This window comes from Podarcis filfolensis, assembly GCF_964270895.1.
Source record: "Podarcis filfolensis genome assembly, chromosome: 4".
In the NCBI taxonomy this organism is placed as follows: Eukaryota; Metazoa; Chordata; class Lepidosauria; order Squamata; family Lacertidae; genus Podarcis; species Podarcis filfolensis.
Window position 1 is genome coordinate 60,977,346 of NC_139607.1, and position 22,071 is coordinate 60,999,416.

The window sequence follows — 22,071 nt, forward strand, 5'->3', positions numbered from 1 at the left end:
ACACCAAAAAACGTGACATAAGGATAATACAGATCATTGGCATTATCATGAGACCTCCAATCATGTAGATGTCTAGATTCAGAAGAACATTTGTGAAGCTGTAAGGATGTGATTGTTTTTGTGACAGCTGATATGGTTATTTCATTTTAAATAGAGGTCACAACAAAGGCTGAAGCGACTTTTGCAAAAACAAAGAGGATAAAATAAAATAAGAACAGCATCTTTTGTATTGTATTGTCGAGCCACTAAAATATTGAAGCCTCTGGTGTAATGAAATAATTACATGTTGTACAGTACTTGGGGAGGGGGGAGAAAGAGAATCCACAGCTGCTGATTTATGTCCCTCCCCAACCCATGGGTCACCAAATTAAGCTAAGGCTTAATTTTTCCTTCTCAGCTGTAATGTTGCTATGAAACCACACTTCCCCACTGTAATTAGGCTTGGAAAGAACTTTTTTGGGGTTTTTTTCGTGCCTAATTTTTGTGAGAGGGGATTTTTGTGAATCTCCTTTCTGGAGTTTGCAGCTGGGAGGGAAAGCTTCCTGACTCCCCAACTGCTCTCTCCAGGAAGATCACCCCCAACATTAGGTTTAGAAATGCCTAATTACTGGTGGTGGGAAGTTGGGGAGGGGAGGAAGAGCAAAACATGAACACATATAAGCTAAATAAATTATTATTATTATTATTATTATTATTATTAATAATAATAATAATAATAATAATAATAAAATTTATATGCTGCCCACCTGACAGGGTTACCCCAGGCACTCTGGGCGGATTCCAACAAATTAAAACACAATATGACACCAAACATTAAAAACTTCTCTATACAGGGCTGCCTTCCGATGTCTTCTAAAAGTCAGATAGTTGTTTATTTCCTTGACATCTAATGGGAGGGCATTCCACAGCGTGGGTGTGACTACTGAGAAGGCCCTCTGAAGTATATACATGTGTGTGTGGCACTATGACAGTTTCTTCAGTTTGCAAATGTGCCCTGCTGCGATAAACTGTGCCTGAAAAAGGATTTCCTTTTGTTTCATTCCTATGAACCCTATCTTGTGTGGTCAAGAAGAGAAGATTTTTCACCTGGCCTTCATCCGTGAAAGGCAACAGGGTTTTAAAATGTTATTTTACCACATTTATCTACTACCGGGATATACACTATTCACAACTGTGTCCTGATACTGACCAGACCGAGGCCCCCTTCAGCAAGATAGCACCTGCCTCATGTGACCAGGGACAAATTGGAAGTTTCAAGTGGGGGTCTTGTTTGTGATAGGCGTGAGAGTTCTCTATTAATTATGTCCAAGCAAAAGAAACTCAGTTTTACAGTGCAACATATATGCAGAAAAGGCATTGATGGTTTGTTTTGTGAATACATTTTCCACCAGTTTGAATGTATTGGAGATTATTATAGTCAATAGTTTTCTATTTTATTTACAATGACCAATAATTATTTTTTTCTTACATAGAGTCTGAAACTTTTTCCATTTGTCTGTCTGTAGCACAAAATGTTGTGAAAACAACTTAAATGCATCAGCAATACTGAATTTATTTCACTCTGCTTTTAAAAATAAAAATTAAAGTTTTGCTTACCAGGAGTTGTCACTCTACAAGGTGTCCTCTGAAGCTTTCCAGAATATTCCAGTATCTCACCTTACACATGTGCAGTTCTAGACCTGGGACTGTGCAGATGCCGCAACGAACTAGTAGAAAGCCGCTCGACAACTACCTTACGCGAAATCTGAATTTCATTCTAAAGCCCTCCCCGCCCAGACACCATTTCCATAGTAGGTGAAAAGTGTTCTCATTCCCTGATATTAACCTTAACAGATGAAGCACCTTGATGGAGCTTGGCATTTGGCTGATCCTAAATTAAATTCTTTGTCTTCATTTTATATAAAGCTTGAATTCTAATAACCAGGGACAGTTACATAACTGCACTTCAAAGCAGCGAGCAAACGAAGCAGCTACAAAGCAACATTTTTGCCTTGGGCAATCACACTCCAGTGACTCATTCAAGTGACCTTATTTGCTCATTAGAAGCTCTAGGTGCAGGTTGCAAATGTCAGGGAGCTTAAATTTACATCTTTAAGAAGTACAGCTACCTGAATTTTAATGCTAATCTTCCTGAGATCTCAGGCCATATCTAACATTATTTACTTAGCTATCCAGTTGACATACTGCTCCATTCCTACTATGAATCTGCATTAGTATGCCCTTCACCCTAGTTATTAAATTGTTTGATGCTTCATGTAGTATGCAAAACTAGAAAGCTTGCAGCTGAGGTAACCCTTTCTCTTTGACCCTTTGCAAAACTTTTTTTTTAAAGCTTCAGGCACTGCAGTGACATTATCATGCACACTGGAGGTAAAGGAACAACCCATTCTTTAAAAAACAAAATAAGCTGGAAGGAGGAAATTGGAAGTTCACACATCTGAATTTCTTTTTCAGTAAGTGATGAGACTATATTCTGCTTGCTGGAACAGCTCTTCCAACCAGAAAGCACAAATAAAAATAAAATTACAACATGGGGCAACATCACTTACATGTATGGGGAACTGGAAATTTTCTGAACCCTCTGGTAGGAAATGTTAGGGGCGTGTGGGTTTGTGTAGTATCCATGTATTTCACAGTGTTTATAAACCCACCCTTCATCATGCTAATCTCAGGGAAGGCTAGAAACAAAATGCGGACCTAAACCAAGTAGATTAGCACTACATAGGTCAGCAACACATAAAAATATCATGGGTGAAATCCAACGCTGCGTGTACTTTGACATGTGCAACAAGACTCTTCCCCTCTAAAAAGAACCAAATCTTCTTCCAGTGTCCTCAGCTTTTTAGGATCTGCACACACAAACACACACACACACTTAAAAAATTATAATACATTAAACAGCAAGCAACAAACAACGGGCTAAAACAACTGTCTCTCTCTGAAACCCTGAGTAGTGAGAAGAAAGCAAAGTGAAAGAGACTTATGCACAACACGGTTTAAGGCAAAAAGCATATAGTATATGAAAAGTTAGTTAATCATCCAGGAATGCAAATTAAATAGGCACTAAGGGTCATTTAGTAAGCAAATAAGAAAGGACAGCAAAAGCCCTTCACGTTATTTCTTCATTTTTGTGTATACCAATTTTTTTTAAAGTTCTGGTAAATTTTCTATCCATAACCTTTTAAAGTCCATAGAATGTGAAACGCCATCATTTCTTGCCAGAGGGTTGAACACACATTTCCAAGACATGACTGAAAGCTTCATCTACTTGGATGAAATTCACAGCCTGGATCAGAAAGAAGCAGAAGGAGTGAGAGGCCTTCTCAGTGTATGCTGACAGTGCTAGCTATTCTTAAAAGCATGACTGTGCTGTGTGGATGAGTTTCTCCCTATGTTTTTCACGTCCAGTGGCACCATGGTTTGATGAATACCTGTGTAGGCACTCTAGATGTTCCTTTGAATGCATTTTTCATATACTGTATAAAGTTCTTTTGCATTGTAGGCAACACAGTACTACAGCTATATGAAATGCTCATGTATGGGTGCATTTGTGAAGTCTCAAGAGGACAGAAGCTCTGAGACACAGAACAGGTGCTTTCTGCCATAAATTCCCTGAGTTTTAACTCTGTGGTAGAAGCTGGTTAAATGAAGACACAGGTAACTGTGAGAGTCAATGTCATACATAGAGTCAGAATTGTGCTTGAAGTTTTCATGTCAGTGATTCACCCTGCTGGGAAGCAGTGTGGCAAAAATGGCAACAAAGTTCAGATTATGCATACTTTAACGCATGTGCGTTCCATGTGTGTGTGTTTCCTGTTGATGGGTTTAGCCCATTTGTGAGTCTTCTCTGTGGAACTTCTTTCCCCATAGAGTTGCATTTGTCCCACTATCCCCATCAACATTTTGATTTAAATTAAATATGCACTTGTTTGTCTAGACATTTGGAGATAGGCAATTTGGGTTTGATGGCCTAGTATAGTCAATGTCTGTTCTACTGATGTAAATTGTTTTTAGCTGATATTATTTTCTACTATTTTTAAAATTACTTTTATTTTAATAGGCTAGAAAAACATTCTATTTTTGACTACGTCGTACAGTGCCCTGGGCTGCTACAGGAGGAAGGACAGAGTACAAATAAATAAATAAAAATAAAAGATATCTTGTGCATTGGTTTCTCCATTAGGAGATTTATTTTTTCACCTCTCTTAATATTAAAAGGGCATGTTGAATTTTCTGTAAGCAATTATTTGTGTTGAGAATGTCTGATGTATTTTCACTTCATTGAATCCTAATCTGATTTCCACTGAGTCAAAATAAATGTAGAGAGCACACAAGAAACAGCAGCAAATGCTACCACTGGGTGCATCTCTCAAACAAATTTTCCAATAACATTTGCTTGAATAAGAATTCAGATTTGCTTTGACTAAGCTTATGTTCAGTTCACAGTGTTGAGACTGCATTGATGCCCTGGACAAACTAGCAATGGACCAAATTGACTGAAAACCACTGAGACTTGCGATTCACAACAGGAAAATGGGAGCTAGGGAATTTGACTCAAAAACTGTACACTATATAGTGGTCTAGCATAATTCAAGGTGAAAAGTACTGTTAATTCACACTGGATTCTTTTGGTCTTCATCAATCTCATATGTACAATGGAAAATGCCAAGAGTTTACATGCATACTAAAATACAGATAATGCAGAAATATTTTGGTTCTCTTTCCATACACATATGTAAAGTAGGCTAAAATTTAGCTTTCATCTACAAGCCCTTCTACTAAATACCACCACATGGAAATGATGTCATGGAATAATTCATAAACAGTCTACATAGTTTGCCTCTCCAAGGACAACAACCTCCATTATGGGAAGAAACAGGGCAGCCAGGGGCTGGCATTTGCATTGGATCGCCCAGAGGGTTAGAGGAGCAAAGAGGCAAGGCATGCAACAGTGCAGAGAAAGGAAAGACAACAGTGGGTTAAGAAAAAGATGCTTAATAAATGGATTGATGCAAGAGGAAGAGGTCTGATGGGCAGACAAGGTACAGGTTTGACAAAGGTAGACTGCAAGGATGAGAGGGAGGTAGCATGCATGTGGGGAAATCTCATGCAGATTCTATGAACAGTTGAGCTATGAGCTGATGGAAGAAAATGAGAAAACAAGGATGCTTTGGAGACTGGGTCCTGCTGACGAGAAAAGCAAACACAGAGAGAGGCTTAAAGAGACATGCTGGAAGCTGATTATCATCTCAGGAACCTGTATTCATTTAAAGTCAAAGCCTTCACGCAACACACACAGAGAAGAGAAGTTATAGATGGGCATTATAAAATACCTGCTGCGGCCCTTTGCCCATGTTGGAAACTCGACTGCTACCGACGTGATGATGCAGAGCAAGAAATAAGCCTATTTACCAAATAAACTTTGGCAGTGCGTATAAAGTTACTGAATGCAAACAACAACAACAAAAACCATCGAACATAAAAGCTAAAATTTGCTAAATCCTGGAAGTTACTAATTTTCAAGGTAACTGGCAAAGCTGTCATTAAAAGAGTGAGTGAAGTACAACGAAATTATGCATAATTTCACAATGATAAGAAAATACTGAGAAACAATGTAAGGCCCTCCAACGTTGCTATCCCAATAACAAATAAAGGGTGCAAGGCTCTGAATGCAGATTTGGTTTGAGGAAGGCAGGCATGGAGCAAATTGGTTCCTGTCCCACTGTTGCATGAACACATCCTAGCTAAAGGCTGTGCATTTAAGAGCCTGGGGAAGGAGTCCAATTCCCATGCAAACTGACCCAGACTAGAAGTTCCAAATTAAATGGTTTACTTTGCAAGTGAAGGCCTTGTATAAAATGTAGTCACATCCCAAGGCACAAAAAAACTAATAGCAAGAGTCTGAACATTCTTACTCAGAAGTAAGTCCCCATATGTCATGGGGCTTACTCCCAAACTGATATTTAGGACTACAGTTTAAAGATTTGTAACTCTCTTTGCTCCGATGCATTGTTTTTTACCTATGTCTCTCTCATCACCCCAGCTCTCTATTCTCTGCCCACTATTGAACTTTTAAACGTTCTTGGGCAGGAATCTTTTCTTTTCTTTTGCTTTGCATATAGAGAAAAGAAACTGCACATTGGTGGTGCTATATAAATTACAATATCAGCTACAACAGGAGCTATGTGAACCCTACCGCTATAAACACATTTCCCACAAATTTGTGTCCATCCATATACTCAAGGATGTTTACCATATGCATTTTCCCCCACATTGTTCAGCTATTATACAATTAATAAAATGCAAACATACTGTGCATTTACAAGTGTACCTTTTGTTCTAATGGAGAGCCAAAGTAACAGAATTTAAATCAACACTGCAAAAATAAACTTCTAAACAAAACTATATATTGAAGTCAAATTTTAAACAACAGTGAAGACATATCATGCTGTTAGAGGGCCATTATGGCTGTTTTGACTGTTTTCAGATTTTAATTATTATTTTATTATTTTATTGTTTTATTATTGATGTTTTTAGTGCCCATGGAACCTTGGGGGGGAAGAGTAGAATATAAATGTAAATAATAATAATAGTTTACATTCATAAGGTGTAAGCCTCAGGCTTGTGAGCTCCTCTGTCACTTCTCTAGCATGACCACAAGGAGGAAAACATCTCCTTCCTGCTGTTCAATAACTGAGGTTTATCATTAAATTAAAAAAGGGCAAAGAGTGATTAACCTATTGTTTATTGAAACACACCAAGATGACAAATCACAGTTTGAGACAGGCTGGGATGGAACAACTTGTCCTTCCGGACATAAAAAGGAAGCAGGTGTTTCTAATCTCCTCCTCATGGTTGTGCTAAATGACGTGAGAAGATGAAGGAAGGACCAAGTGAGAATGAGGCTCGTTCACATAGTGCTAAACTAAAGTTTAGTGTTACATCCAAAATGAAGTCATAATGATAAACACAAATAGGAAAGGAAAGGATATTTTCCTGGTTTTTCTATACCCACTCTGTAGTCTGTGTAGCTTTTAGATGGGTGGAAATTGAATATAAACAGAAGATTTGCCCTCTCAAAAGCAATAACTTTGTTTGATTCATGTTTTTCACTCACGTAAGCCTGCAAAAGATAAAAAAGGTAGATTTAGATGCTTACTAAAATGATTTTGAACTTAAACCACATAGAAGTAGGGCAATATGTATACCGTCATATTCAATTCAACCAAGGGTTTGTGGAGATGAAAGAAGTTCATGTAAGTGACAGTCTGTCATGAAGTAACTAACTTCATATAAGATTTCAGATTTTAAAAAGCTGGGTAAGCTATAACAGAAAAAAAAGGAATAACGAGCCTGCTATAGTGCTATATATTTCACTTTAGCTATTGAAAGTGGTGGTATGCATATCTGTGGAGAAAATCCACCACAATGACATCTGAGGAGAAAATTCTTTCAAAGGCCCTGTTCTTTACTTCACATTTCTTTTTAAGTGTTCTCTGTTCCTTCTTGCTTAGGCCAACAGCTGGATTGATGGAGATTTATGGCTGCACAGAATTTTACTTTTGACATGAATCTTATAAGCAGTGTCTTTGAGATGCTGCCTGTGTCACTTTTGAATGCTTAATCAATTTCATGTCAATTTTGCTCAGGAGAGGGAAATGGGAAGTATGCTGAGTGAAGAACCTCATTGCTTAAGAAGAGAGGTGTTTGTGGGTGTTGGGCGGTGGGAGGAAGGAACATCCGAAGCAATCCTTCAAGTGGCACACAATACTCTAAACAATTTCAGTTCACTATATATTATACACACCAGAAAGAAATTTTGTTTTATAAAGTGGTGCTTGCTACATGTGCTATTTCAGAGGCCTATTTTGCTTGAACCATGCATGAATTACAGAGGGCTAATTTCAAGCTGGGAGAAGGCTAATGGGTACCTGCTATGCCACTGGAAGACAAGTGCTTGGCATTCACATTGAACTGGGGCAGCTATTAGGTATTAATATCAGAGTTGAATGTTGGGGTTTTAAATCTGTACTGCACCCTGTATTCAGCAAGAAACTCAAAATTAAGCACATACAATGAGAGTGCAATCCAAATCCATTAATATTTGCTGCTAGAAGGGGTTAGCATATGAAGGGAGTGGTCATCCACCAGCCTTTGATGTGGGGGCTCTGTTGCGGCTGTAAAAACCTTTGCTGAAGCGGCAGAAAGAACAGGAGGTAAGAAACTGCTGCTAGCGGTGCTCCTACTGGTGGTATTAGATGTAGGGATGCAAAGCAGGGAATGGGAGCAAAGCAGAGCCACCAGTGGAACCACTGGTTTCAAAGCTGCACCATCTCTGTGAAAGAAACCTGATCTATGGCCCTCAGCTACGTACATCAAGCTGGAGATGGCATAGGGACAAGAAAATTCCACGCCCACCCATCTTCCTCTCTAGCCAGCATGAGCAGCAGAGTTTGGGATGTGGCAGTGGATCTCCGCTCTCATGCTTTTATAGCCCAGGTTTGGATTGCTATGTAAGTTGAGTGACGGTGCAGTAAAAAAAAAAAGTGCAAGAATTAACAACAGGAAAACTAAATACAATTAAGGGCAGATGCAGGAAAGACTCAGATTTACTAAAGCAGGAACTCTTGCCTCTGTTCAAGTCTCACTGATTCAGTGGGACTTGCAATAAGAATGTATAGGATTAGGCTGCACAGGAATACTGGCTCAGAGATCAGAGGTCTGGTTTAAAAGTTATACAGTAATTGACCTCATGGTGCTATTTTTCCTATACAGGCTTTTAAAATCTCTAAAATAATCCTTATTGACAATGTGCTGTCTGCCTATGTTGCAAGAGAAAAGCAGAACATTTATTAATACTGTAACAAACAATTGGTAGAGGCACCAGAACAATTTCGTACTAGTGCGTGGCCAGATAGGCTGCGATGAAAATAAGAACTAACAGAGTCTACTATAACACCACTGGCTATTGCATATCTGCTTTGCATGTTAAATATGAAAAAGGTATTAATTTCCAATGCAAAATCTGGTTGAATCAGAAAAGCAACAAACCATGGATGGCACCTTAGACTAATTGTTTACCTATGAAATTAATTTTCATAAGATGACTCATTCTTTAAAGTTCTGTGGTTATTTTACTGCTGCTGCTTCTCTCTTTCTCCCTGAGTTATAGAGCTGCAAAGCTTTCCAAAAAGTCTCCTGTGGCAGCAACTGTGATAATTAAAAGCTGCAATCCTATCTATTGTCAACACAAGTGCTGACACAGTCTGGGAAACGTGCGTAAAATAGCCTGCAAGGTAGAGCAATGAATGCATACAGCTTGTTAGTTATCTTTTGTTCCTTTAGTATCTTCAGCATCCTTTATTTCTTCATACTTACCTAGCGCTCCTTTACTGCTCCAACCAATTCATATATATTAACCCAGTAACATATGTAAGGAAGGTCAAGAAGGCTAAGGCTGTGAGATATTAAGTAGCCTTAAGCAAGTCCCTGAGTTCATGGCAAAGTGGCATCAGAACCAGGGACGCAACACCTAACATTCTTAGAACCAAGCTTCACATTATGTTTAATCTATATAGTGCAGCTGTGTCTCTCATTTTTCTTAAATTAATTACAGCTGACAAGGACGGATTGTTGTTGTGATTACGGCTGGGGGAAGAATTCCATCCTCAGCCATGTCTCCCTTGAAAATTGTGCACCACCATGTGGCTCTGAGACTTAGCAAAACAGCTCTCATTGGTGCCAATAAGCATCCTCCCAAACGGAAGTTGATCTAAGAAAAACCAGAGTGATTGCTGCATGCTTTTCATTACATGTCACATGTCGTTTGATCCTGAATGAGCTCCCTTAAAAACATAAGGGGCTGTCAGGTCAAAGGCTCAACTAGTCTACCATCCCATTTTCCATAGTGACCCACCAGATCCCACCAAGAAGTACACAGGCAGGAAATTAAGGGACTCACCCCAGCACCTGGTATTCAGTGGCATACTGCCTCTGAACATATAGTTGCCCATTTTCCAACCATACCATGCACATAGGGCTGCGCCACTGATTTCATGGTCATTTATTCACCCCTGTCCCTTTCCACATCTCTGTGGCTTAAATTATGTTGTGTATAATATGCCACTTAGTTGTTTTATGGACTAATAGCAGCAGCCTCTTTCTCCTAGATAAGGCCTGGTATTCACATTCCTCTCACAGTATGGTAGCCAAGATGGTGGAATAATGAGGGAAGGGCTGCACCAGGTGGGAGGGGCTTATACCATGGTTCCTCCCCAAATCAGCATCCAAGATGAGCCAGTGTCAAGGAGTGGTGCCGCAGAGATGCCCTCTGACACTGATATTGCTGACACTTACCAAGATCTTAGAGCTGGGCAAAGGTGAGGTTGGGGATGAGAAGACGCACTGACAACAGTAGTGCTCCCAGCAATGTGCCTGAGCAGTCCCAACCTTGCCACCACCCTGCATCACACTGCTAAGCGGCAGAGACAGCAGTGTTGGGAGGATAGCATTAAAAACTGGTTCAATGCTCATGTGGGGAACAGATTCAATATGGCTTCTCTATGACACACAGGAGTTCTCATGCTACCTTTCAGGTGGGGGAAGGAGTGACACGGTTGGGTAACATTAGTATCAGCAAAGATACTAATCTGTTCCTCATTACCCTGCCAATGGAATAGCCACACTTCTACCATGCTGTTCTAATCACTGCTGGTAGGATATGCAAACCACCTGCAGATATCAACATTTCAGCCGCCTTTTCTCCAGATGTATAATTAGCAAGTCTTTCTCCACTGTGTGGAACAGATGAAAATACTTTTAATAATAGCATATAAGTAGAATTTTTGACTCAATTGTGAATGGTTGGATGCAATGATTTCATATATTTTCACACTCAGTTGCTGCCTGATTTTCAGGGTTCTCCCCTCAGCCCCTGCATGCCTCTATTCAGGAGAGCTCCCCAATTTCTAGCATATGATTTGCAGGAAGCTGCCAAATGCAAGAGAGAGATGCAAAGTCACCTTTTGCCTATTCCCTGCCACCAGCATTTGAATACCTCTAGCTTAAGTATTTTACAAATAAGGCTGCATAATATGGAAACAATCAAAGTGTTCCTCATTTAAGTAAATTACCGGGCAACATGAAGCTTGCTAATGGGAGCTAAGAATAGTAAGAAAGCAAGAAATGTAGCACAATAACTGAACCTGGCAGTGAGTTTATTTGCAGTCTAGTTCTAAAGTTAAGTGGAATATTGACATTATGATGACAAACATTTAACAATTTATTGAAAGCTAAAAACATTTTCTAAAAATAAGCACAGTTATTATTATCAAACAAATATGTCAAAATAATTTAAACATTAGATGAAATCTAGACAGTTTTATTACTGGGCATAAATAAAATAAAATATATCAAATGGAGGGGAAAGAAAATATCTTTCTTTTCATGGTAAACAGGAGACTGTTTTTCATTGTTATATGAACACAACATCACCACTCATACGTTTTGAAAATATGTTAAAAGGAGAAAGCAGAATATAAGAAAATGTTTTATTTTCTTTTCAAATGCAGTTTACTATTAGAATTTCAAACATGCACAATACTTGTGACAAATGCAAAAAACTTAATGTATATACTTTACCGGAGGTGATGAAAGCCAGCCAAATCTTTCTTCCAACTTGTTCATATCTCTGTCGAATTCATTTAGGAATCGATAGCGAAGAAGCTGATCATCAGCTAAATGAAACTGTCTCCTGGCATAATGGTAGCTTTCATTATTGCCTTGTCTGGGAAAGTCTAACCATTCTGGATGCCCAAACTCGTTACCTATATTAAACAAAACAAAGATAAAGAGATACAATATAAATATGTCTGCGATAGTTAACACCTCTCCAAGACACATTCAAATGCATAGTTCTTAAAAATACATACTTAAACTATTTTTCATTAAATATTTTTAATGCAAGTTTTCAGGTCTTTGAACCAGGAGTGGGCAACTTTCCAGAGGCCACATGCCAACACTGGAGGGTCAAGACACCACATTTTTAAAAAAAGACAGTGCTGACTCTGAGAGTCCTAAAAGCAACAAATGATCCACTAAGAAGATCAGAGACTAGACAAGAGACTACTGGGTGGGTGGGTGTTCCATTGTCACCAGAGCTGTGGACATTGAAAAAGTTGCACTTTAATCATCCTATGAACAGCTGAGAAGTGAAATCTAAAGTAAAAAAATTGGCAGGTGGCTTGTTTGACTTGCTTGCAAAAGTATTCTAAGCAATGTATTCTCTCCCATGCTAGCTGACGATGATGGGGCTTGTACTCCAACAACATCTGGAGATCCCAACATGGGGAGAACTGTGTTACATGACGTTAGAGGGAGGAATCTTTCCTCCTACATATTTCAGACATTGAAATAAAGTGTGTTTTAATCTGAGGATGTTATATAAACCAAATATTAATGTATGAGCAGGCCAGCACATTTAACAATGTTTGCTTTTTGAATGCAACAGATGCATTAGATTGGTTGGCTTCTCCTCTTGCCCACAAACGAGGATCAGTCTTTCCCAATTTGGTGGTCTGCAGATGTTGCAGAATTAAATGTCCATCATCCTCAACCACTGACCATGCTGGTTGGAGCTGATGGGAACTGAAGTCCAACCTACATCTGAAGGGTACCAGGTTGTGGAGAAAGACATCTATTTCATAAACTCAAATAGAAAGACAACTTGGAGAGGAATGCTAAATTCATGCATGGAGTTTTCATTTGAGGCCTTCCCTGAGGTTTTCATAATTAGGAACCATAAAGGAAAAATACAGACAGTTGTGGGAGAATCTATGCTTATAAAAATATGTTTCTAAACACTGTTCATACTTGGAATACTAGCTAGAAATATTAGCTAGGCCCAAAAAACAAATCCATCGTAAAAGAAGCAAAAACAAGGCACAAAACGCAAATAGTTTTGAATATTGCCACTTTGTAAATGAACCACCAAGCAGCAAATTAAATTTCATCTTGACATATGCAGCCATTAAGCTCCACATTCAGAAAAAAGCAAACCATCACAAAACACTAACATAAGTATGAAGTACTGTGCCTGAATCACAGAAAAACAGTGAAAGTGACCTTGGGCTAATAACGGATTGAAAATATGATGAAAATGTTGGGAGAGTACGATAGTGAAATTTGCATCAAATCAAAACAAGAATGCTCATTATATAAAAATGGTATTATATGATGGTATCCAAATTCAGATGGGTGCTATATACAATGTATGCATACATTCCTATCTCATGTGTGCTAGGTAAGGTTAGGAAAGACTTGAGTGATGTGAATGAAAAACAACATGTATTTTGGAGACAGGTATAAAAGACAAAAGGTAGCTTAAATAAAAAAATTTAAAAGCCTTGTAGAATTTCAGATCAACGTAACATTTTAGCCTTAAAAAGAATGCACTCTCAGGTTTAATCTCTGAAAAGAAGCATGAGAAAAATGTAGTACACATGGATTGTCTAGAAAATGATGCTGGGAGAAGCTGTACTTTTCTAGTCTACATTAGGAGGGGAAGAGGAAACAGGAGACAGACAGTGGCAGAGATGGTGATGATGATAATAATAAAAATTTCTTATAATTTCCCACCCACCTGACTGGGTTGCCCCCATCACCCAGGGAGGCTTCCAGCAAAAATACGAATAAGACAAACAAAAATACAAATAAAACTTCGCACATGGTTACTCCAGACTAACCGTAAGTTGTAACCAAAGTTTGTCTTTGGGTTTATGGCTTAGGGCTTATCCAGGAAAACTAGATGACAAGGCTGGGTTTGAATGATAAACTAACCAAAAACAACAGCTTAGCTTAGTGTAGCACAGCAGCCAGAAAGGAGCAACGTGGCTGTGATCTCTCCCAGATCCTGCACATTTGCACTCAACCATGGTTTTGCTAAGCATGAAATGTGAACCAGGCTACTGAGTTTAAACTTAACTGTGATTCTGGCTGTTTTGAGAAGTAAACACTTAGCCTTTCATGCCTAAACTTTAGCCTGAAATGAACATAATGCTATATGCATGAACCTTGCGCTTGTCATTGCTCACTCACCTCTCCTCATTCAGCACTGACACAAGGAGCTTGGGAATTTTTGTTTCCATATCCCAATGAAGAATCACACCCAACTGTACTTAATCATAACTATAGTTTATTGACGACTTCATTATACACCTTTATTTGCCAGGCAAAAATGTTCCTTTTAAACCAGGCCTTTGGTTGATCTGATTGACATCCTATGCCCTTTTAAAATGTGGCTCTTTTTGGAGGGGGGTGTTACTGGGTTGTTGTTTTTATTTTGATTATATATATTGTGGTTTTTATTATGTTGATCTTGTTCTGTGAACCGCCCTGAGACCCTCCGGGTATATAAATTCAATAAATTATTGTTATTGAAAGTAGGCATGACTAAACCACAGTTGCCCAGGCTTGGACATAACAATGAACTACGGTTAATTAAAAATAGAACCCAATGCTTCTACATTTCCAGTGGCTATTCTTGAAGAGCAGGCCAAAGTGAGCAAGGCTCATTCTGATAAAGTACAGCTTAGCTTTAAGTCTGAACAAAGCACCTGTAGTCTTTATTCTGCACTTGGCCACTAGAAGATTTAGCAAAATAATGAAAAACAATAAATATCCTTTATAAGAGGGAAGATAGTATAAGACATAATTTTATTTTTATTTTATTAAATTTGCACCCCAGCCTTCCTCCTAAAGGAGCCCAGGGCAGCAATGAGGTGTCAACACTGCTCCCCACTCCACCGCTCAAAAAAGCCCTCACATGTCAGCATTCCGGAAGCCCATGTGTTATTTGTAAGATGCAAACACATAGAAAAGCTAAACCAGAATGATGTTTCTTCAAGCCAATGCTACAGTTCCCTGGAATGCATGGGCACCACAGTAGGTTTTTATCACAGGATCCAGCCAATGGATAGAAGCAATATCTCAGTGCTTGATGGAGTATTTTCAAGCAGAAGGCCCTAGGTTCAATCCCTGGCATCTCATCTTAAAAGAATCAAGTAGCCCACCCCCAACCTCTCTCACTACCTAGGGAATATAACAAGTGAATAGAAAGAGAACCAACACAAGTGACGCTGACACAAAATCTCACACGTACAGTGGTACCTCAGGTTACAAACACTTCGGGTTACAGACTCCACTAACCCAGAAATAGTACCTCGGGTTAAGAACTTTGCTTCAGGATGAGAACAAAAATCGTGCGGTGGCAGCAGGAGGCCCCATTAGCTAAAGTGGTGCCTCAGGTTAAGAACAGTTTCAGGTTAAGAACGGACCTCCGGAACGAATTAAGTTCGTAACCAGAGGTACCACTGTACACTAAGTACTAGAAGCATTCCCACCCCACCCCACCTCTTTCCTTGTCTCACAACAAACGAAACTGATCTGTAGAAGACACAATGCATGCATTTTTGTAAACTAAGAAATCTTTAATAAAAAATATTTTTTTAAAAAAATAACCAGGTAACAAGTGATGTGAACAGTCTCTGCCCACTGTTAGTCAGAGCAGGGAATACTGTGACAGATGGACAAACACACAGCTGCTTATGTGGTTGTCACTTACAAATGGTAGCCTTCAAGAAAAATATCTGCAGGATTCTCCTTTTGTTTTTCATTTCTTGCACAACCAGCAGCTTTAACAAGTGGGTAACTGAAGATTTCTGAGCACTAAAGTACTATTGGGATTTCTTTCTCAGTAATTAATTTCTTTTCCTCCCTCCATTTCTATGTAAAGGTCCAAACTATAAATTGACAACGAGCCAGCTGCTACAAGTGATGGAATGTGAGACAACAATACTAATTGGGAGTGGGGGAGAAAACTCCATTAGCTTAACATTTTGATTAGTAGATGCTTTTATTTCACAAAACTATAATGAATATTAATTTCACATAGGAATTAATTGAAGTATACCACTGTGTATATGTGCATTTGTGAATTACGATTTTCTATGCAGACATCAATGAATAAACTGATATATTAAAAACAGCCATGCTGATGCGCAGTTGTAAGGGAATCTGTGTATTACTGTTGGCAGTACATGGTGCTGGCAATTTACCCGTCATGGATTTAGAAGGTATACTAAAAATACATTTAAAACTCTTGCATAAAATTACAGTCCTTTGTTAGTGCCTGTGGAAAAAGATGATTATCTGGCATCTTGGACAAGTAAGGCTCTGCAGTTCCTTTCATGCCATGAGCTAAGGGGATCTTTTCAAGGAACACATCTGGGTCCCTGAAATTTTGCTGATTCTATAATGCTTGCATTTGTAGACAACCCTCTTACCCAGGAATATGCCCAGGACTCAAGGCATCCATTATCCTGAAACCTGAAAGTGAGCATTTGGCCCTGTTGACCAGAAATGTCAGGAAGATTATTAAGGAAGACTATGCTTTGTATGTTTCTGTTATGTTTTTGTCTCAATGTAGACCTCTATTGTAAGTAAGTTACCAGCGTCACAATAAAATTATAAGTGCTCTATGGATTGATACTAGCCTAAACAGTAGGATTTAGAAATGAATTTACCTAGAGCTGAAGCCAAGGCAGAGGCACCTACAGTGTGTTGATGGAACATACCAAAGATCTTTGAATCTAGAATGGCCCTCTAGTGCAATTTTCCAATATCAGGTTATGTTTCCCAGAGGCTGCAAATTTAAAGCAGGATGAGGATGGTTCAACTGGCAACACCTTTACAAGTGATTTAGTTCTCCTGAAACAAGAGGCACTTATTTTTGTGCTTTAGAAAATGATGAGTGTTTATTTAACGCAGCCACAGTGCTGAAAATACAGAAATCGTTACAATTCAAGAGCCAAATGATTTTGCATTGTTCTTTGCTATTATCGTCATATAGTTCTTTAAATATATAGTTAACATGAAAAGCATAAAGCAGCACTGATCTGAGAAAGCAGTTCATCTAGAAATGCCATCAGCATGTCTACATAGCCCGGGGATCCACCAGATACTTAATTATACTACAAAGAGGACTGAAATAGGTGTCAAAATTGACAAGCAACAAAGCTATCTGGGAGCTTCACAACTTGGTGCAAAAAATGTGCAAAACAACCCTGTCAAGATATTCCAGCAAACTCCCCCAGACTAGCTGGCTCTAAAAAGAGCCATTAAACTTGTCATTTTTAAAAATAGAAAACTTTTGAACATCCCAAGTGACAGATGTCAAGCTTCATGAATACATTAATATTCATGAAGCAACAGACATTCAAAATTACAAGCCAGGATAATTTATATCCTGATTCTTATGCCGTTGCAACCCACCCCAAACCCTCAGACATGAAGCAACTACTAAATCCAAACGTTTTATATAGTGCAATACTTCACACTTATTTCAAAGCTGACATGGAGAAGAGATACATTCTTGTTGATAAATAGAGTTTACCACTGTCTAAAAGGACTATGATGACAAAAAATGCGTCAGGGGGGAGAGCAAAGAAATGCATCTTGCACAGGATGCAGGAAGTTTCCCAAACGGAGGAAGCATTCAATCCCCTTGGGGCCTTTAAAGGAAATTAGTTTACTGCATGAAGAATGCATAGACTTTGTGGAGAATCCCAACCACTTTCCCCAAGATAGTATGACAGTTGTGGGGAAATCATATTTCTCCCAAGCACGCCATCTGCTACTTGCTGATAAAGGGAAGACATGATTTCCGTCCCAGCTAGTGCAATCTGTAGGGCTTTATGGATTGTGGTTCTGCAGATGCCAAGGGCATGTTTTGGGTAGTGTCTCGCTATCACTGGAGACCAGAGATACATCCTCTCCCTTCACCACCACCCTGTATCTGAATCGTTTAAAAACCTTTTAAGGAAAATAATTTACTTTATTTATCTTGCCTGCTAGAGGTTAACCTCTCTCCACCACAGTACTGTAGCAGAAACACTCATAAAGACTTCTAAAATGTAAAACAAAACTAGGTAGATATTTTGTGGGCATTTTTTCCTTCCGCACAATTCAGCAGCATACCAAAGGTAAGCCAGTTAGTTGCAAAAGGTATTTCATTTCTAATTCCAACTTCGCTAATAAAGATATGGGGAAATCCTTAATAAGTAAGGCTTGCAGTTGGAATGTGTCCCAGATTCTATGAAACCACTGCTTAATCTTTATAAATCGACAAACATTTAAAGCAATATGCCAGTGCTGAACGAAAACATGCTATTTCAATGTGATTACCATTCAAACAAACATTCAAAACCATATTTCTACAAGTCTAGGGGGCAAGAGAGAAACACTACCGCTTAATGTTAATAATGCAAAGCACAACTGATGACTAAGGCTGCAATCCTATATACACTGGCCCTACGTTCATATTATTAAAACTTATTCGTCACTTTTTTATTTTTCTTTTGCCAATGCAACCAAAGTGACTTACGATAATGAATAAACAACATACATTAAAGGCACCATAGAATAAAGCATAGAAAAATCTAAAGCACAGTCTTGTTTTTAAAAGGCAGGATTATTGGTCCATGCTCATCTATACTGAAATGCAATGGCTGTCTAGAGTTTCAAACAGGAATCTTTCACAGCACTATTTAGATGCTGGGGGTTGATTGCACCCAAAACATCTGCTTACTACTGGGCTACAGGCAATCCTTCCTCCGAAGATGCTTCAAATGTTTTGAAAATAGCCACCATTGAACACAAACACATTTTGAGCAAACATTCATTGGCTAATACTGCACCAACAGCTCATGAATCAAGCAATGTTTCAACCAGGTATAACTTTTTAAAATAATTATCTTAGTTATTATTTTAATTATCTTAGTTAATGATTCCCTTATGGGTTCAGTCAGACGGTTTAAAATTGTGGGCCCCTGTGTGCAGCCCTCACTGGGATCCTGCTGAGTATGGAAAATGGTAAGAGCCACTATTTTGTCTTCTGTACATGAAAATTTGTGTTTGATCACACAGAGTTCAGTAATAGGAGATGCCATAATGTATCTGCAGGTCCATTTCTGTGCAAACGGGCATGCAAGAATAGACACAGATAATGTTATGACTGTCATTTTTTTTCCCCTACCATGTTGTTGATTTTAGCAAGGCTGGCAAATATATGTAAGTATCAAGTAATGTGGGTGGTACTAGTCATGGAACCGTCATCTTGTACATACTGGTACATTCTGGAATGAGCCTGGTCGTTTTTTTAAAAAAATCCAGTGTGAGCCAGAAAGCATCAATGCAAAAAACTGCAACTGAGTCAGTACTAACATGCCATTTAAAAATGCCACTCTTTGTCTATGATACAAACTACTATGTTTAGTAGTTAAACATATAAAAAACTTGCTGGAGAGATCATTTGTGTATATTCAGTGTTGTTGAATACATTTCCATTAGCCTTGGCAACTGCATCACCCCAGGAATATCTTACAGGTAAAGAGCATAGAGCAAACTCCCACTCAGTCATGAAGCTCACTGGGTGAGCTTGGGCCAGTCACTTACTCCCAGCCTAACCTAACCTTCCCCACAGGGTTGTTGTGAGGATAAAATGGGAAGGAGGAAGCATGTATACCCCCTTGAGCTCCTTGGAAGAAACTGAGATTTGAATGTAATAAATAAAATAAACACGTGAGTCTGCCTGATACCAGGTCAGACTTTTTGTCCATCTAATTCGGTATAATCCCTCCAGCGTTCTCCAACCTACTTCCCTCAAGATATTTTGGACAACTCCTATCATCCCTGTCACCTACCATGAACTGAGGAACACAGTTCGCTAGTGTCTTTCACCTGATCCAATCCTTTTAACTGGAGATTTCAGGGAGGAAACTTGATACGTTCTGCAAGAAAAGAATGCTGTCTACGACCCTTATTCAAGGCCCATAGCACTCATGAAGCTCTCCTGGCAAAGCAACCTATGCATGGACGTCTTCCTTCATTTAAGTCAACGGTTAGCATCTCTTACTCAGGAGCTTCGGGTATATATTACAATTTGATACACAATAGGCTCTGGACTGAATGCTATGCCTTTTAAAATGTAAAGGGGGAACTCTTTTTCCATTTCTTTTATAAAATTCTTGCATTTGATGAATACATTTATCTTACTGAGCAAATGAAAATTGTCCAAATATAGCTCGCCTACATTTCGGAAGGAGATGCCTTCTTTTTCTAGAACTACATCAATTTCAGCCCTTAGCAGAAAGGCATTTAAATTTTTATTGTATTCTCTTACCTCTCAGCAAAAGAATTTACAAGGCAAACATTAAATAATTCTTCATGGATATTCAAAGTTAGATGACATATCTGTATAGTATAGAGTAGGCACAGATAAAAACAAAACAAATGCTTATACTGACAGTAAAGAAAGACATTTTGCCAAACCAATCCTACTGCTTTAGGATGACTGCTGCAATAGGGATGAGCTGCACAATGAGATTGTGGGAAATGTCCAAAGAACTAAATCCATATTTTGAGTGCATATTAATTTTATCAAATACAAAGTTCAAAACTACTGCAGAGAAAGAAAATTGTCTATCTGCAATTACACTCCACAGGTATTACTCCATCTGAAAAGACAATAAAAGGAGCCTATAATGAGATTTCTAAATATAAGTGCAACAAAACAATATGTATAACCAAAACAAATGACCCATGTTGCATGGATATCAGATGAAGCTGGACATCCTATTTGATTCCTTTCAATGTGTCATCTTGTCAAGATGTATTTCAGGAAGAAAAATCTAAGCACACAGTGAAAATGTATAATACATCCATTTGCAGGAATTTACATGGCTCAGCAGTAAATACAAAGTACAGGAGAAGCTGAAATATATTTTCTTCATCTATTTTTTTTAAAAAAAAACAACAACATGAGATTTTTAGGCAAAGCTGTCCCCAAAATGATTGCTATAAATAACAGCAAGGTAGAAGTTAAAAGCTTGAAATGCTTTTTTCCCTTGCCAGTGAGGGTTAGAGATACCTTAAAGAAGTTGAGCAAATTTGTGCGTTTTTAAACATATGTGAACTAAAGCTGCTCCCATTATTTACAAGGGTAAAAGCTTATCAGTTTACAAGATGCCCAATTAACTTACTGTTTTTAATTCCCATTCCCAACTTCTTCTACATTTTTCCTTCTAATATTTAATATAACAACTATTATAATGTTGCAACACTTTCAAACACTTGTGACATTGCCTAAAATTCCAGGAGACAGTATGAGCAATCCATATAATTATGGCTAGAATTAATCACCAGAAAACCAGGCGAGAAGGTTCATGCATTCAATGAGTTTTGCAACTTATTACAGTTGATGGGCAGTCAAGAAAAAGTAAGCTTTCTTAGTCCTAGTTCCTGTTCTCAGAGAGTCCCGGATGATATTTGACTTTCCCAAATTGACAAATGCTCTCAAAGCGCCTCAGGAAAAAAGAAATAGGAAACATCTCATAAGGGAATATCTCACTAGACTTCCAGGCTTTGAGAATCCCTAATGTAACCCCTTGGATCCTAAACTATGAAAGCTTTCAAAACAAAATTGCAACTGCTTGGTTTTAAAACCAAGCAGTAGCGAAGAGTCCACAATGTTACCTTGGCTATAATTTTTTTTTAACAAAACAATGCGATAAAACACTGTATTTTAACAGGATTGGAGGAACCTTTATCCAAGCGTCTCATGCAATGCATGCTTACTTGGAGAGAGACAAGAGGGAATACAAAACTTTGAAGCAAGTTAGAAGCAGGGAGATAAAAAGGGGCAAAGAAGGGTCGGAAAAGAGGTGAAATGGAAGGTAAATTCATACACTGACAGCCAAGGATATTGAGATACTGTATCAACTATTTTACATAAGGACTAACAGAACGTTATCGCGTTCAGTCTCTGTAGGCAATTCTGGTGGAGTGTATGCTTTTTACATGATGCAAACCCTTTTATCTTCTTTCTTCTATATCTTTGACAAGGAAATGCTTTGAAGAAAGAGCATTAAAGGGTTTTGATGAGTCACACGATGCGGTTCTGTTAAGTGACATTAGTCCATTCGCCACTTTTCATGTAATCAGGTTTGCTACAGAAAG

The 22,071-nt window shown here is 38.5% G+C and overlaps 1 protein-coding gene across 2 annotated transcripts in view; it reads right to left on the minus strand.

The window, feature by feature from the left end:
• The window catches only part of GBE1 (1,4-alpha-glucan branching enzyme 1), a 155,544-nt gene that overhangs the window by 18,619 nt on the left and 114,854 nt on the right, over positions 1-22,071 (minus strand). For both annotated transcript variants that reach the window (XM_083611558.1, XM_083611559.1), the window contains exons 13-14: positions 11,641-11,825; positions 6,993-7,123 (exon numbers count right to left, since the gene is read on the minus strand). In XM_083611558.1, the coding sequence (XP_083467684.1) occupies positions 6,993-7,123; positions 11,641-11,825 (316 nt within the window). The remainder of the gene's footprint in view (positions 1-6,992; positions 7,124-11,640; positions 11,826-22,071) is intronic.